Source organism: Myotis myotis, unplaced genomic scaffold (genome assembly GCF_014108235.1).
Source record: "Myotis myotis isolate mMyoMyo1 unplaced genomic scaffold, mMyoMyo1.p scaffold_m19_p_14, whole genome shotgun sequence".
In the NCBI taxonomy this organism is placed as follows: Eukaryota; Metazoa; Chordata; class Mammalia; order Chiroptera; family Vespertilionidae; genus Myotis; species Myotis myotis.
Window position 1 is genome coordinate 32,368,881 of NW_023416318.1, and position 15,295 is coordinate 32,384,175.

The 15,295-nt window shown below is 39.5% G+C and overlaps 1 protein-coding gene across 7 annotated transcripts in view; it reads left to right on the top strand.

Annotated features, from left to right (window-relative positions):
• PREPL (prolyl endopeptidase like) overlaps positions 1–15,295 on the top strand; it is a 35,202-nt gene that overhangs the window by 16,058 nt on the left and 3,849 nt on the right. For all 7 annotated transcript variants that reach the window (XR_004971845.1, XM_036334690.1, XM_036334691.1 and 4 more), the window contains 7 exons: positions 2,397–2,613; positions 3,176–3,361; positions 7,177–7,374; positions 9,613–9,788; positions 10,949–11,165; positions 13,922–14,071; positions 14,459–14,582. Coding sequence is in view for 6 of the 7 variants with exons in the window: in XM_036334690.1 (XP_036190583.1) it covers positions 2,397–2,613; positions 3,176–3,361; positions 7,177–7,374; positions 9,613–9,788; positions 10,949–11,165; positions 13,922–14,071; positions 14,459–14,582 (1,268 nt within the window). In the remaining variant the exon portion in view is untranslated. The remainder of the gene's footprint in view (positions 1–2,396; positions 2,614–3,175; positions 3,362–7,176; positions 7,375–9,612; positions 9,789–10,948; positions 11,166–13,921; positions 14,072–14,458; positions 14,583–15,295) is intronic.

A 15,295-nucleotide genomic window follows, 5' to 3' on the forward strand; every position in this document is an offset into this window, starting at 1 on the left:
GAGAAACAATTTTTTTCTTAACACAAGGGTCCTGTCACTTCATACATCATTAAACAATATAGTTTGGACAATATCTGAACAGATTTTGCAAGGGAAATAAAGGGGGGATTTAATACTAAATAAATTTATGGCAGTGAAGTCAATATCAAATCAAGAAAATTAACCCTTCGTTTCATAAGAGCTGGCAAGGATCTTAAAGAAAATCTTGAAGGAAAGAAAGGAAGGAAGGAGGGAGGGAATCTTGTACAACTCCTAATTAATTAATAGTAATAATCTTAGGTCTAAAGGAATTACATTATTCCAGGCCATAGAACTAACATTCTTGGTCCAGTGATATAGTTATTGCTTTTTTTCTAATGATGATTGTTTTAATGAAATTGATTTTTAATGATCATAAAGACTAACTAATGTTGGGGGAGATATTGATATTATGTGACATAAAAAAATGCAGAATCCTGCCATGGCTGGTATGGCTCAGTTGGTGTGTCATTCCATAAAGCTGAAAGATTTCAGGTTGATCCCTGATCTAGGTGCATACGGGAGGCAACTGACCGATTTTCTCTCCCACTCTTTCTCTCTCTCTCCCCCCTCCCTTTACCTTCTCTCTAAAATTAATAAGCATGTCTGCAGGTGAGGATTTTTTTAAAACAGAATCTTTAATTGCATGTATACTTTAATTCCATCTATTTAAAGACATGAATGAAATACAAATAAACCTTAAAAGAAAAACAAGAAAAATTAAAATAATTACATTAATTTTTTTTAAATGTGCTAGGTTAGTGGAATTGTGAGGAATTTTCTTTTCGACTATTGATCTGTTTTGTTGTAAAAACTAGGAGTGCCCTAACTGGTTTGGCTCAGTGGATAGAGTGTCGGCCTGCAGACTGAAGGGTCCCGGGTTTGATTCCAGTCAAGGGCATGTACCTTGGTTGCGGGCACATCCCCAGGAGGAGGTGTGCAAGAGGCAGCTGATCGATGTTTCTCTCTCGATGTTTCTAACTCACTATCCCTCCCCCTTCCTCTCTGTAAAAAATCAATAAAATATATTAAAAAAAAAAAAAACTAGGAGAAAAGGAAATTCAACATGTGTACAAAGGAAAAACAAAGTAACTGTGCCTTTCTAAACTGTACTAATAAAAGGATAATATGCTAATTAGACTGGAGAGACTGGATGTCTTCCAGACGTCATTCTGGACGTCCTTCCTGGCAAACCCAGGACCCGGGCATCACTGCCTGGGGTCCCGAGTGCCTGCCTGGGCAAAGCCGCCCGGGATCCTGGGTGCCTGTGGCCGGCTCGGGCGAAGCCAGCTCGGGTCCCGGTTGCCTGCGGCCAGTCGGAGGAGGGAAGCCTGGGTCCCAAGTGCAGGCACCAAGACAGAGTGGTTAGGGGCGATGAGGCAGGCAGGCAAAGGCAGTTAGGGGCAATGAGGCAAGCAGGCGAGTGTTTAGGGGCAATGAGGCAAGCAGGTGAGTGTTTAGGGACGATCAGGCAGGCAGGCAGAGTGGTTAGGGGCGATCAGGCAGGCAGACAAGCAGTTAGCAGCCAGTGGTCCCGGATTGCAAGAGGGATGTCCCCCGAGGGGGTCCTGGATTGCGAGAGGGTGCCGGCCAGGCTCAGGGACACAGACACACACACACACACACACACACACACACACACACACACCGTGCACGAATTTTGTGCACTGGGCCTCTAGTACAGTGGGGCCTTGACTTACGAGTTTAATTCGTTCCTAGACCGAGCTAGTTAAGGAGCTCATTAAGGAGCTCATTAACTCAAATTACTCTGTCAACTCAATGCAAAAAATCGGCCAAGAGACAGCTGATATCTCAAAAACTCGTTAGTCGGGACACTCCTAAGTCAAGGCCCCACTGTAATTACATATTCCTCTAGGAAGTTTATTTCTTCTTCTGAGCAAAAAGGCCTATAATCTGTTAATGAGATTGCGAGTGAGATGATGTCTCTACTTTACCTTGAAATACGTTCAGAAACAGATGGATAGATGATACATAGATATGTGATGTTGAGATATATATATTTATATATACATATCAAACTGTTAATGATTGAATCTTAGTGGTGGGTATATGGGTATTTACTGTACATTTCTTTCAACTTTTCTGCATGTTTGAAAAATGTTCATAATAAAATATTAGATAAAAATTATTTTTAATGTTTTTAGAGGCAATGAGAAAAATAATAGCAGAATTTTAGTTTACAAGCAGAATTCACTAAGCAATTGTTTTTATTTTCTATCTGCATTTTAATTAATATATATACTGACCACCTGTAAGATACTGTCATTAAGAAGGTAGCATGCACTTGAAATTTATTGGATTTTCATATCTTTTTCTCTCCCTCTCTTCTCTCTCCCCGTGTATGTGTATGTGTGTAGCTATTTTGTTTTCCTTTATCTGACAAAAGACAGTCGTTTCCTCACCATAAATATCATGAACAAGACCACTTCTGAAGTGTGGTTGATAGACGGCCTAAGTCCTTGGGATCCACCTGTACTTATCCAGAAGCGAATACATGGGGTCCTTTACTACGTTGAACACAGAGATGATGAACTATACATTCTCACTAATGTTGGTGAGCCTACAGAATTCAAGGTGATACTCTATTTCTTAGCTCCATTTGGCTGTTAAAAAGTGTCACACTTCCATCAGCAACAGTTCTTGCTCTAAGAGTTCATTGTTTCATAGGCTTTTGGTAAAGTGTAGAAATTGATGCTACCATCCTGTGTTTAGTCAGTCCCATTTGAATTGTTCCTAAAAAATGATAGTAAATGAAGCATACTCTATGCTGATTATATCAGTTATCAAAGGCAAACCTAGTAGCTTAAAAGAACAAAGTTTTATAAATTCATGATTTTGTGAGTTAGCAATTTGGATTGTTCTCAGCTAAGCTGTTCTGTCAGAGTCAGCGAGGCTCACTGGTGCTTCCACAGTCAGCTGGATGTCAGTACCCTCACTCAAGTGTCCATTGGTTGGCTATCAGCTAAGCACCAGGCCTCATTCAGTGGTGATGGTTACACTTCAGCCCTGATGCAGTTAGCTCTCCATAAAACAGTGAAGAATAGTATGTCTAATTTCAGTGGTTTCATCTATGGCTTTGGATTTTGTAGATATCATGTTCTGTTACCTAGATCTTTTCTAACTTTGTTCCACACAGCTAATGAGAACAGCAGCTGATACACCTGCTATCATGAATTGGGACTTATTTTTCACAATGAAGAGAAATACCAAAGTCGTAGACTTGGACATGTTTAAGGATCACTGTGTTCTCTTCCTGAAGCACAGCAATCTGCTTTATGTTAATGTGATTGGTCTGGCTGATGACTCAGTTCGGTCTCTAAAGGTATGTTTAATTATCAAAAGACAGTAGTGTAAATCAAAATACATGCAGTTTAGCTTCACCAGAACATCAAATTTTTAATAATAGCAATGTACTTTTTCTTAAAAGAATTAATTTAAATGACACTTAGCATACTAGGTCTTTGTCAAATTTAGGAGATAGGTCTCTTTCTATATATCACCTATTTCTCCGGCTTTAAATATAGTAATAGCTCAGGCCAACTGGGCAGCTAGTGCCTAACCACTGCCTGCTGCTCCATCCCACATGCCCAGTAGGGTAGTGCCCACAGTGTTGGTGCCACTGCGTGCGTGCATCTGCATCATCTCTGCCATGTCTCTCACCAGGGCATGAGGAAAAGTGAACTTTGGTTTCTTTCAAGAAGTGGGTGGCAGTGGTTTCCACTACAGCAGCTGTGATGCTGGCACATGTCCCTGGCAGGCTGACCCACTGGTATTGCCTGTGGCTGCCAGGAAAGATAATCTGCCTCCACAAGTGAACTTACGATGGCACCCTTATTGCCCACTTTTAAAGCAGCATTAACATGAGTTAAGATACCAGACACTGAAGGGAAGAGGAGAGGCCTGCATTTTGCTTATATGGAAGGAGTTGTGGAGCCAGTTGACCAGCAAGCATAGACCACTTATACCTCCCTAACTGCAGTGTTGTCGCAATTTCTGTTAAAATGCAATTCCTGGAAATTCACCAGGTGGTTATTGAACTTCTATGCACAAAGTGCTGTATGGGGCACTCTGGAGTGGAAAGACAGCAGAACAAAATATCTGGCCTTAAGGAGGATAGAGTTAATCATGAGCTTCAACTAACACAAAGAGCAAGTAGAAGGTGGTTTAAGTAAGTGGTGTCAAGAATGAAGGAGATACAAAGTCACTATTAGGATACACAGTTATAGTTGTAGGCAAGATCCAAAGAGGATAGACAGGAATTTGATGGGTAGGAAGGGAAATGCTATTCTAGGATGAGGATATCTATCACATGAAGCACTAAGCGGGAGTAGCTCAGAAGATGTTCAGGAACCTGCTAGTAATTCTGTTTTATTATATAATAGATTTCTGGGGGCTGAAGCTATGATTTGATGTTCTTTGATTGTCACAGTAATGAATTTATGCATAAATTATGAAGAGGGAGAACATGTGAAATTTGGGGGTAGGAGAGTGATTTGAGGAGTGAGCTATACTTCATGAGATTATCTGGCAGCCATGTTAGGACACACTGAAGCAGCAGGAGATAAAGGGCAGGGAGATTAGTTTTGAGATTGTTAGAGTAATATAAAATAAGAAATTACCAGGGCCTAAAACAACCAAAGTTTCCTAGCAGCCTCATAAAATCAGATTATCAAATGTAATGTCTGGTGTCTTAGAGGACTATACAGTTGTCTTAAAACACAAATGGTGATTTTACTTTAGCAAATTTTTATTGGTTTCATCTAGATTCAAAGTGTGTCCTCTTACTTGCTAATTGATATCTTAATTCAGATATCAATTCAGATATCTGAATTGATAGCCTAATTCAGATATCTTTAACTGGGAAACTTATGGCAGTCTATGTGAATACAGATAGGAGAAAATACATAATTTCTAGCAGTGCATTTATTACACAATTCTGTTAAGAAAATTAGGAATGTCTTGAGTTTACTCTGTTATAATAAGATTTGACTTTCACGTAAATATGACCTTTTATAGTTTTTGTAAGTATTTCTATTTTCCATGGTTTTAACTTCCATTAGAATAAGCATCATGTCTTTAGTTTATTCTATATCCTCTACTTTATTCCCTAACCCTCCCAACCACTAGGACCTAGTATGCCATGTATAATGTTCAGAGTCATTATCACATGGAATCAGATACTATATTATATGCCAGGTGCTACTTAAAGAGAATTTCGCAGATCAGAGCCTTTTCACAAACTGCATTACACACTGAATGATATGCATGGGCAGCACCATATACAAAGGACAAAAACCTTTGGGCCAGTTTCCTTTCAGCATTTAAGATATAATTATTCTTGGATGCTGTCCACTAATACACATGGTTGATACTGCGGGCTTATCCAAATGGGAAAGGTGGCTTAAGATAGTCTTGAGATCATTAATACCTTCCTTCTCCATCAGCTGGACAGACTTCAAAAAGTCTATAGCCTTGTCCTGACCGGTTTGGCTCAGTGGATAGAGCGTCGGCCTGCGTACTGAAGGGTCCCGGGTTCGATTCTGGTCAAGGGCATGTACCTTGGCTGCGGGCACATCCCCAGTAGGGGGTGTGCAGGAGGCAGCTGATCGATGTTTCTTTCTCATCGATGTTTCTAGCTCTCTATCCCTCTCCCTCTCTATAAAAAAAAAAAATCAATAAAGTATATTTTTAAAAAAAGTCTATAGCCTTAGAATAGTTGTTATTATAATTAAAACTCTAACTTTGATCCATTAGTTTAAGAAATACACCCAAAGGACTTTTTGCTTTATTGGAATCATTTGGTATAAAACTAGAACAGCTTAACACGTGGATCACACAGAAACTTTTAAAGTCACCAAAGGGCAGAGCGACGTGTGCCTCTGGGCCGAGGAGCCTTGTCCCCTCAGCCTGAGGCCTGGTTGCAAGGTTAGCAGTGGTGCTTGTTCGTTTCCGTCCCACTAAGGTCTCGGTTTGCTCACTCCATTCATGCAACCAGCTTTCCCAACTTACATGACTACCCTTTTCTTTCTGGTCATGGCTTGCGTTTAGATGTATTGTCCTTGAAAATAATCCTCAACCTGAGGAGAGTGATCAGGAACTCTTGTAAAGAAATATTGCAAATGCATGTCCTTCTTAGTTTCAGGAAAATAGATTCTTTGGATTAATTACAAGAAATTTGCTCTGTAAACATAAGCTCTTTGGCCCTAGTTTCTACAAGTTAAATGGTGCACTCTCTATGCACACATCCCCCACTTACCCTTTCTGAATAGTGCCCACCAGTGACTTTGCTGTGCCAAGACCTCTGATTTTCTAAGGAATTTGCTCTTTCTACAATTACTCAGGAAAAGAAAGGCAATTTTCTTTTAATGCTCTGACTCCTGTACCATTTCTAAGACACTGTCAGCCTGCTTACCAGAGTTCTTTAAAAGGTGTAAGAAGGATGTTAGTGGAAGGCTTGAAGCAGGACCCTGCTGCTCTGAGAGAATAAATTTTGATTCCTTTCCTTTTTTTCTTAAAGTTAAGAATCTTAATCATAATAGCTCTGAGTCTTTCAGAGTGAATGTGCAGGAAAGGTTTTGTTCTGCACAATGGTTAGCCTAAGAGCTAAAGTTAGAAACAAATTGTAAATGCTTTAGTGCTGCTGCGCCATTTTGTAGCCCTGGAATAATAACTGTCATCACTGTGGCTATCTAGGCAGCAGAGTGTGGGCTGGTGGGTAAATTGTTAAAAATACATGTCTGAGATTTCATGTTCTATGAGGACAGAGATCTTGAAGATGTTGCTTGGTTCTGAATTACTATTTGATTTGCTCTTATTAATCCTTTTACTGTTATTTTATTGCCCAAGTTTATGCCCCAAAATAAACTTTTTTATTAGAGAGTTCATCTAAATCCAGAATCATGATAAACCATTTTCCTATCATTTTTCCTTATTTTATTGATCATTGGTATAGAGTTGTGTTTGTTTTTTACTTGAAATGTATTCTGTTGTGCTAAAGTAATCCTTGAATGAAGCATTATGTGATAATGGATAGAAGTAAAACTGATGTTCACATTATCTTGTTTGAAGCAGACCCAGAAATTTAATTAATATACCTAGTGTCCAGATAAAGAGTAAAAATAACTTTTATTTCTTTAGCTCCCTCCTTGGGCCTGTGGATTCATAATGGATACAAATTCAGACCCAAAGAACTGTCCCTTTCAGCTTTGCTCTCCAATACGTCCCCCAAAATATTACACATACAAGTTTGCAGAAGGCAAACTGTTTGAGGAAACTGGACATGAAGACCCAATCACAAAAACTAGTCGTGTTTTACGTCTAGAAGCCAAAAGCAAGGTAAGTCTTTGTAATCTTCACTGTCAGCCCCCATTTACTGCAAGCCTACTATTTGCCAAGTATTGTGCAATTGCTGGGTATACAGTTTTGTAAAGTGGATTTCAGACCACAGTAAGACCCAAATGAGTTTAAGGGGTAAATGCATTTTTCTTTAATTTTAAGACTCATATTTACTTTAACATGGATTAGAAATTTTATGACTAGCACATCAAGCCCTTCATTTCAATGAATGCAAAAATAGAATGTATGAAGTTTAAATGACTACTTTTCAGTTATTCCTGTAACTCTCAGAAAAAAAAAAATCACTGTTAACCATTTAGTGTATCACCTTCCAGATTTCTTTTCTTTTTTTTTTTTTTTTTTGCCAATAAAATATGTATGTTTAGGCTTTGTTTTGTTTTACAAGTATGGCATTCATACCAGCCTGTCAAAATGTAATTATTATACCCCTAATGGAAGCTAAGTTCTTGGAGAGCCAAGGGACTCTTGAAGAAGGGAGCACCTGCTGAATGGGCTGCTCTAGCTCTGCAGGCATTGTGCACTACTGATGCACTCTGGGACTAGCCCATCGCAAGGCTTGCTCCCATCCTGACCCTCTTCCTTTTCCTAACTTTTCAGCCAGCATGTATTCCTCAGCTTGTTTACTTGAAGTTGAGGTGTAATCTACAGCATTTTATAAGAATGAGTCATACTGAGAAGTGAAAATTCAGTTCCACTATCGTAACAAGTTGCATCTAGAATAATGAGAGGAAGTGCCCCAAAGTGAAGTTTTCTAATGAGAAAAAAAATAGGGAATATGGCTTGGTTATATTCTTTTCCTTCCTTAAACTAGTGCTATTTCATTAGTTTCTGTAGGCAGGATGAGAACCAATTTTCTCCCACCTTTTTACTATGAAAGAAAGATAAGAAATCATCCAGATTATCTTCATTTTATCTGTCCAGGGAGTGCCTAGTTTTAATCAATTGGTATTGATGAATGTGAACTAAATTGGGGAATAGTTACTTGTCCTAAAAGTAATTTCTGTGTTAAAATTCACAAAACTTGCCCTAGGCGGGTTGCTCAGTGGATAGAGCATCAGTCTGCAGACGAAGGAAGGGTCCTGGGTTCAATTCTGGTCAAGGGCACGTACCTCATTTGCAAGCTTGATCCCTGACCCTTGTCGGGGCGCTCGATGTACACATCCGTGTTTCTCTCTGTGTCCTCCTCCCTTCCACTATCTCTAAAAATCAATGGAAAACTATCCTTGGGTGAGAATTAACAAACCAAAAAAAAAAAAATTATATATATAAAACTTTAAATCTTTAAAATAAAAATGTTATTTTATTTGTGTTTGAGTATTCTGTCTGTAAAGGATAGAACATAGAGCTGTTAAAACTTCTTTAGTTTGTCTATTTGTAAATATTTAAAGATGAGTAGTGCCAGTATATAGGCCTAGGTACAGGAAGAATGCTACGCTAGTATGTCTAATCTTAATAGGTGCTTGGGGAAAAAATTTACAGTAGTGCTGGGTAGTGAAGAACTCTTTAGAACAGTGGTTCTCAACCTTGGCTGCACATTAGAATCACCTGGGAATCTTTTTAAAATCCTGATTTCTGGGCCTCATCCTCTGGAAATTCTGTTTCTTTGTTACTAATGTTGTGGCCTCACCCCATAACAAAGAAATAGAATTTCTGGAGGATGAGGCCCAGAAATCAGGATTTTAAAAAGATTCCCAGGTGCCCTACCCGGTTTGGCTCAGTGGATAGAGCATCAGCCTTCGGACTCAAGGGTCCCAGGTTCAATTCCGGTCAAGGGCATGTACCTTGGTTGCGGGCACATCCCCAGTGGGGAGTGTGTAGGAGGCAGCTGATCGATGTTTCTCTCTCATCGATGTTTCTAGCTCTCTATCCCTCTCCCTTCCTCTCTGTAAAAAATCAATAAAATATATTAAAAAAAAAAAAAAAGATTCCCAGGTGATTCTAATGTGCAGCCAAGGTTGAGAACCACTGCTTTGGAATCACTTTATTATCAGGAAAAGCCATTTAATAAAGTATATTCAAGTCATAGTCTTGCTGCTCTTTTTTAATTAATATTATGGGTCAGCCAAGTAGCTGAAAGTAAGTGTCGAGATAGAGTTTAGAGACCATAACTCTTTGTCTTAAAGTTTCTGCTCAGCGTCAATAAGCAGAATATAAAATAGGGGATAAAACTATTTGAAAATACTCTTGTTTACATGGATAATAAATCTTCATTTCCAGGATGGAAGGTCAGTGCCAATGACTATCTTCCACAAAACGGATTCTGAGGACTTGCAGAAAAAACCTCTCCTGGTCCATGTGTATGGAGCTTACGGCATGGACTTGAAAATGAATTTCAGGCCTGAAAGGAGGGCATTGGTGGACGATGGATGGATATTAGCATATTGCCATGTGCGGTGAGTCTGCATATTTATCCTGGCATATGAGTGCGCGAGCACTGTGACAGATGCCCACAATAACAGTGCATCACGAGCAGAACTTTCTTTTTTCATTTGTATTGAATTTATGTATTCCTACACCTATGCTGGTGGAACTTGATTTGGTAACATTAGTTGATCCAAAAAACAAAAGGGTACATTTTTTAGGATATTGTACCAGACTTTTAGGATTTTTAGAATACTGTCAGTCTCTTATTTGGTAACATTATTATTTCCATTTAATTCCCCCGAGTTTAGGTTTTTCTAAAATAGCCTCTTAAGCTGAACTCCTTTTTTCCACTCTAATTTCCATTTTATTTTAGCTGTTTTCAAGACACAAATATTGTGTTTCTGCTTAAAATCCTTCACTACCTCCCCATCTCCATAATAAAGTCCAGATTTCTCAGTATAGTATTTAACATCCTGATGATCTCTCTTATCTCTGTAAGGGCGTCTGTTCTCACTCCCCACACATGTCCTGTGCTCCCGCCATACACGCCTCCACAGCCAGCCTTGCTTGTCCTGCCAGGCGACAAGCTGCTTCCCCTCGGTGCCCTGGTTCCATGGTGTCCTGATGTCTCCCTTTCTTTGCCCTCTGGGAACTTATATTCTTCCTTTAAGACTCAGCTTATGTATTATCTCCATGTGAAGCATTTGTGTTCCTGACACATGGATGTTCTTTCTTCTGCTTCTGTGGCACCTTAAATACGTGTGTGTAATAGCAGCAACCAGATTTCTTGGTAGCTGTTTTCTTTCCCCACAAAATGATGACCTTCTCCGGGGCAGGGGATTTTTGCTTATTTATGTTCTAAGGCCTGCATTTAGCACAATGTCTGGTACATAGTCGGCAGGCACTCGAGCCTGTCTGTTGATTGTCTACTTCAGGGGTTAGCAAACTTTTTCTCTAAAGAGCTAAATAGTAAACATGGTAGCCTTTGCAGCCTCATGTGGCTCTGCTGCATATTCCTGGTTGGGTTTTTCTCTCCCAACCTTTGAAAATGTGAAAACACCTCTTAGCTCGAGGGCCATATAAAAACAGGCCTCCGGGTAAATTTGGACCATAAGATAGTTTGCTGACCCCGACCTATATTATTCATATTTTTTTTCTCCACTGAAACCTTTTTGCCCTTTAATTTCAGGGGTGGTGGTGAGTTAGGCCTTCAGTGGCACGCTGATGGCCGTCTAACTAAAAAACTCAATGGCCTTGCTGACTTAGAGGCTTGCATTAAGACGCTTCATGACCAAGGCTTTTCTCAGCCAAGTCTAACAACCCTGACTGCTTTCAGTGCTGGAGGGGTGCTTGTGGGAGCGTTGTGTAACTCTAATCCAGAGCTCCTGAGAGCTGTGACTATGGAGGTGAGTACATGCTGTCTCTCGTTGTTTACAGAATCGGGGGGGGGGGGGGGGGGGGCGCATGAGCTGCCCTGAGAAAAAATTCTGGTTTACCATAGCATATGAGTGTAACAAAGCTTTTCAATTTTAAACAAAGAATTGTAGCTCTGAGTGAACTTCTAAAGTTATTTTAATCCAACTACTCGCCCTTTACTTTTCCCTGACAGTGTTCTTTATTAAGTTTTAAGGATTTTCACTGAAGGTTATTAATAGCTATCCTTTTTTTTTTTTTTTGGTAAGAACTTTTAGAATTGGTGGAAGATACAGAGCATATAAGACTCATCAGTTCTGGGAAGTAAGGCAGAGTGCACTGGGACTCTGAAGTGCACCAAGTGTTTTACTCTATTGCCCGTCAACCTTTTAGTCCTAGATTTAGGGGCTCTCTGGTTTTAGATACTCTGATTTTAATGGTCTTTAGGGGTAGTTTTTCTATACTTCAATTGAAATACCTTATTCTGAAAATGCTTGATAGTCTTTTCCTTATGTCCAAAATTATGAAGCTATAGCAGCTCATTTCTCCTGTTTCTTGGTTAGATGCTCTAGAAAATAAAATTATTGGGATGAGCAGAGTAAATTATTTTTAAGTTTTTTATTTTGAGGGTGTGGGGTGTATGCTGTGGGTTTGAATTAAGTAAATAAGTGTTAAGTAATTCTGAACTGTGCATCTATTTTTAAAATAGAAAGACTACGTATAGGGGAAGAAAATCCTATCACAAAGATAATAATGGAAAAATTATTGACACTATAAAGAAAATTCAACCTTTGACTTTTAGAAATTACTTTGACTTTTACAAATTAGGAAGGAAATCAGAAATGTATGTGTAAGGATTTTTATCCCACATTGCTTATAATAGTGAAGAATTGAAATCTTTAATTCTTCCAACAATACAGTATAAATGTATCCAACAATACTAGTAGTATCTGTATGAGTCAGTTCTTAATCAGAAGCACCAGAACCATAGTTCTTAATTAGAAGCACATAACTACTTTAAGCAGAAAAAGGATTTATTGAAGTGTATTGGGTGAGGGTGAGTATAGTACCAGTCTTAGAGGCTGCACAACCAGAAGCATGTCCAAAACATACCATTAACCTATCCCATGAAGCAATCACTACCACCACAACTGGGCAGACGTCACTTCACACTGCTAGTGTTGCTTAGAAACTTGAAATAGCTGTGGCAGTTTTGCCAGAATAAATTCTCTGTGGTCCCTACTTCTTTGAGTCACTAACTTCCCATTCAGAATTTGGAGCACATTGTGTCTGATTGGTAGACTGAAGTCATGTGGCTACTCCTGCACTACAGGGAAAGCTGGGAAAGGAACTACCTAGCATTTAGTACCTCTGTCTCACAAGGTTTGGGATACTCTAACTGCAGAAAAGGATTTCAGGTGCTAGGCAGCCAAATAGAATTCCATTTGCCCACTATACGTGGTTAATGTTTTAATGCAAGAGAAAGCTGAAAAGCATGTTAACAAGACCATAAGGTTAAGTGAAAAAAGCTACCATTTTATTAAATGTTTTAACACTGTGTAAGCCAATGAGTGATTTTCTCTTCTTTCAAAATGGATATTTTCCAGATTTTCTTCAATTTGCATTTATCTTTTATTTTTATGTAAAATGTCCAACTGGTGACGGAAAATTTATTCATGTATTGCTAAGTTTTTAGTTTTTATTTTTTACTGTGGTAAAACAACAAAATTTACCTCTTCACCATTTGTTTTGTTAATCCCGAAGATATCTTTTCCCATTGATTTTCAGAGAGAGTGGAAGGGAGGGGGAGAGAGAAAAACACTGAGGTGAGAGAGACACACTGATTTGTTTCCTACCACACCCACCCCAACTGGGACAGGGATCAAGCCTGCAACCGAGGTACATGCCCTTGACCGAATCAAACCCGTGATGCTCTAACCACTGAGCATTGGCCAGGGCACCTCTTCACCATTTTTAAGCGTTATAGTTAAGCATTACAGTTAAGTAGTATTGAGTACATTCACACTATTGTGCAACCAATTTCCCAGAACTCTTCATCATGCAAAATTGAAATTCTATACCCATTAAGTAGCAACTCTTCAGTTCCCTCTTCCCCCAGCCCCTGGGAACCACCATTTTACTCTGTCTCTGTGATTTTGACTAAGGTACCTCCTAGAAATGGGGTCTTTTTATAACTGGTTTATTTCACTTAGATAATGTCCTCAAGATCCATTTGTGTTGTGGCATGTGTCAGAATTTCCTTCTTTAATAGCTAGCTATCCTAATGGATGTCAAGTGGTAACATTTATTCTTTTACATAAAAGTATGTGTGTGTGTGTGTGTGTGTGTGTGTGTGTGTGTGTGTGTGTGTAGAGGCACAAAATTTGTGAAATCCTATATAATAAAAGGCTAATATGCAAATTGTCCCCTCAACCTGGAGTTTGACCAGGGGGCGGGGCTGGCTGAACCCCACCCTTACATGAATTTGTGCACCAGGCCTCTAGTTAGAATATAAGCCCTTTGTTTTTATATAAATGTCACTTAAGGAGTCTGAACACCTTAAAAGCCAGTTATAAAGCCAAGGTGCTGGGTAAGGATGAGGAATGCATGTGGCTCCTGGGTTCTACATGGCTTCCTGAGCTCTGTTCTCTCATGTCAACATGTATGTTCATAATGTATAGTTCCCTGTAACTCATTTTACCAACTTGTTAGTCGAAGTTTAAGTCCCTTTGGCTTTTTTTTTTTTTAGGCACCTTTCTTGGATGTTCTCAACACCATGATGGATACTACACTTCCTCTGACATTAGAAGAATTAGAAGAATGGGGGAATCCTTCATCTGATGAAAAACACAAGAACTACATAAAACGTTACTGCCCCTATCAAAATATTAAACCTCAGGTAGGGAAAGACAGTTATGATATTACTATCCGCAGTGACAGAGTGAAGATGATCAAAAGGATACTTACCTGATCTGAGCTCAGGCCGGAATTCAGTAGACCTTTAGGTTGTTTCTACTTATAATACCCCAACACCTTTTAGCACCGTCGCTGCTCATATTCCATGCTGGCTTCAGCAGGGTCGTGGTCTCTCTGGTTAAGCAGATACTATTCCAGATGACGAGTAGTCTAGTACTCTAATGCTATAGATCTCTCAAGAATACCAAGTAAAAGGGAAAAATGTAGCATTTAGGGGGGGAAATTAGAAGTAATTATTTTTCATAATCTGTAAGGTAGAAAGGGACCATAAGGAACAATATACATTCTTTGTACATCCATTTTCTTGCAGCATTATCCTTCAGTTCACATCACAGCTTATGAAAACGATGAACGGGTACCTCTGAAAGGAATTGTAAACTACACTGAGAAACTCAAGGAAGCCGTTACGGAGCACGCTAAGGACAGTGGTGAAGGTAGGGGACCACCGCAAAGCAGGAACATAGCTAAGCAGACTATTACCTTTAGCAAACCTCTCAGAGGAATGCATTTCATGTACAGACCAAATCTCCAACCTATGATTTGGGACAAATTATTGTTTTTCCTATGTTGACTACTAATTGAAGCACACATTACAACTATAACCACCTCGCCTTTTGTTCAAGGACAGTATTAAAATAAGTTAGGCAAGGGAAAATAAGTTACACAAAAAAAGTAAATTTAAATATCAAATATAAATTGGAGATGGACTATCGTACAGCCATTCATTCATTTAATACAATATTAACTGAGCCATTACTCTTGGGAACCTAAAACAGGCTCTGAAGTTTTTGCTCTGGAGCCTCAGTGCCCAAACTAGTGGCTTTAATTTTCTCTAGATCTTTGTATTTTATTAAACAAGTGCTCTTACCTTTTTTCTTGCCATTACATCCCAGACCTTCAGAGCCGGGTGGGAGGAACCCTCATTCATGTTTCCAGACGGTTGCCCTGTGCCCAGCTCCGTCTCCCTCTCACCACTGCTGCAATGGGTGTTTCTGGGTCTAAGACTCTCAGCTTCACAGAGCCAGTGGCTTCCTCCTCGTCACAGCCTTCCCCCTGTGGCCCTGCAGCCTCTCCCATCAGCTTCCTCAGCCACTGGTCCTACTTCTGCTGGCCCCTCCCAGCTCTCTGTTCGAAGGGATGGTCAGGC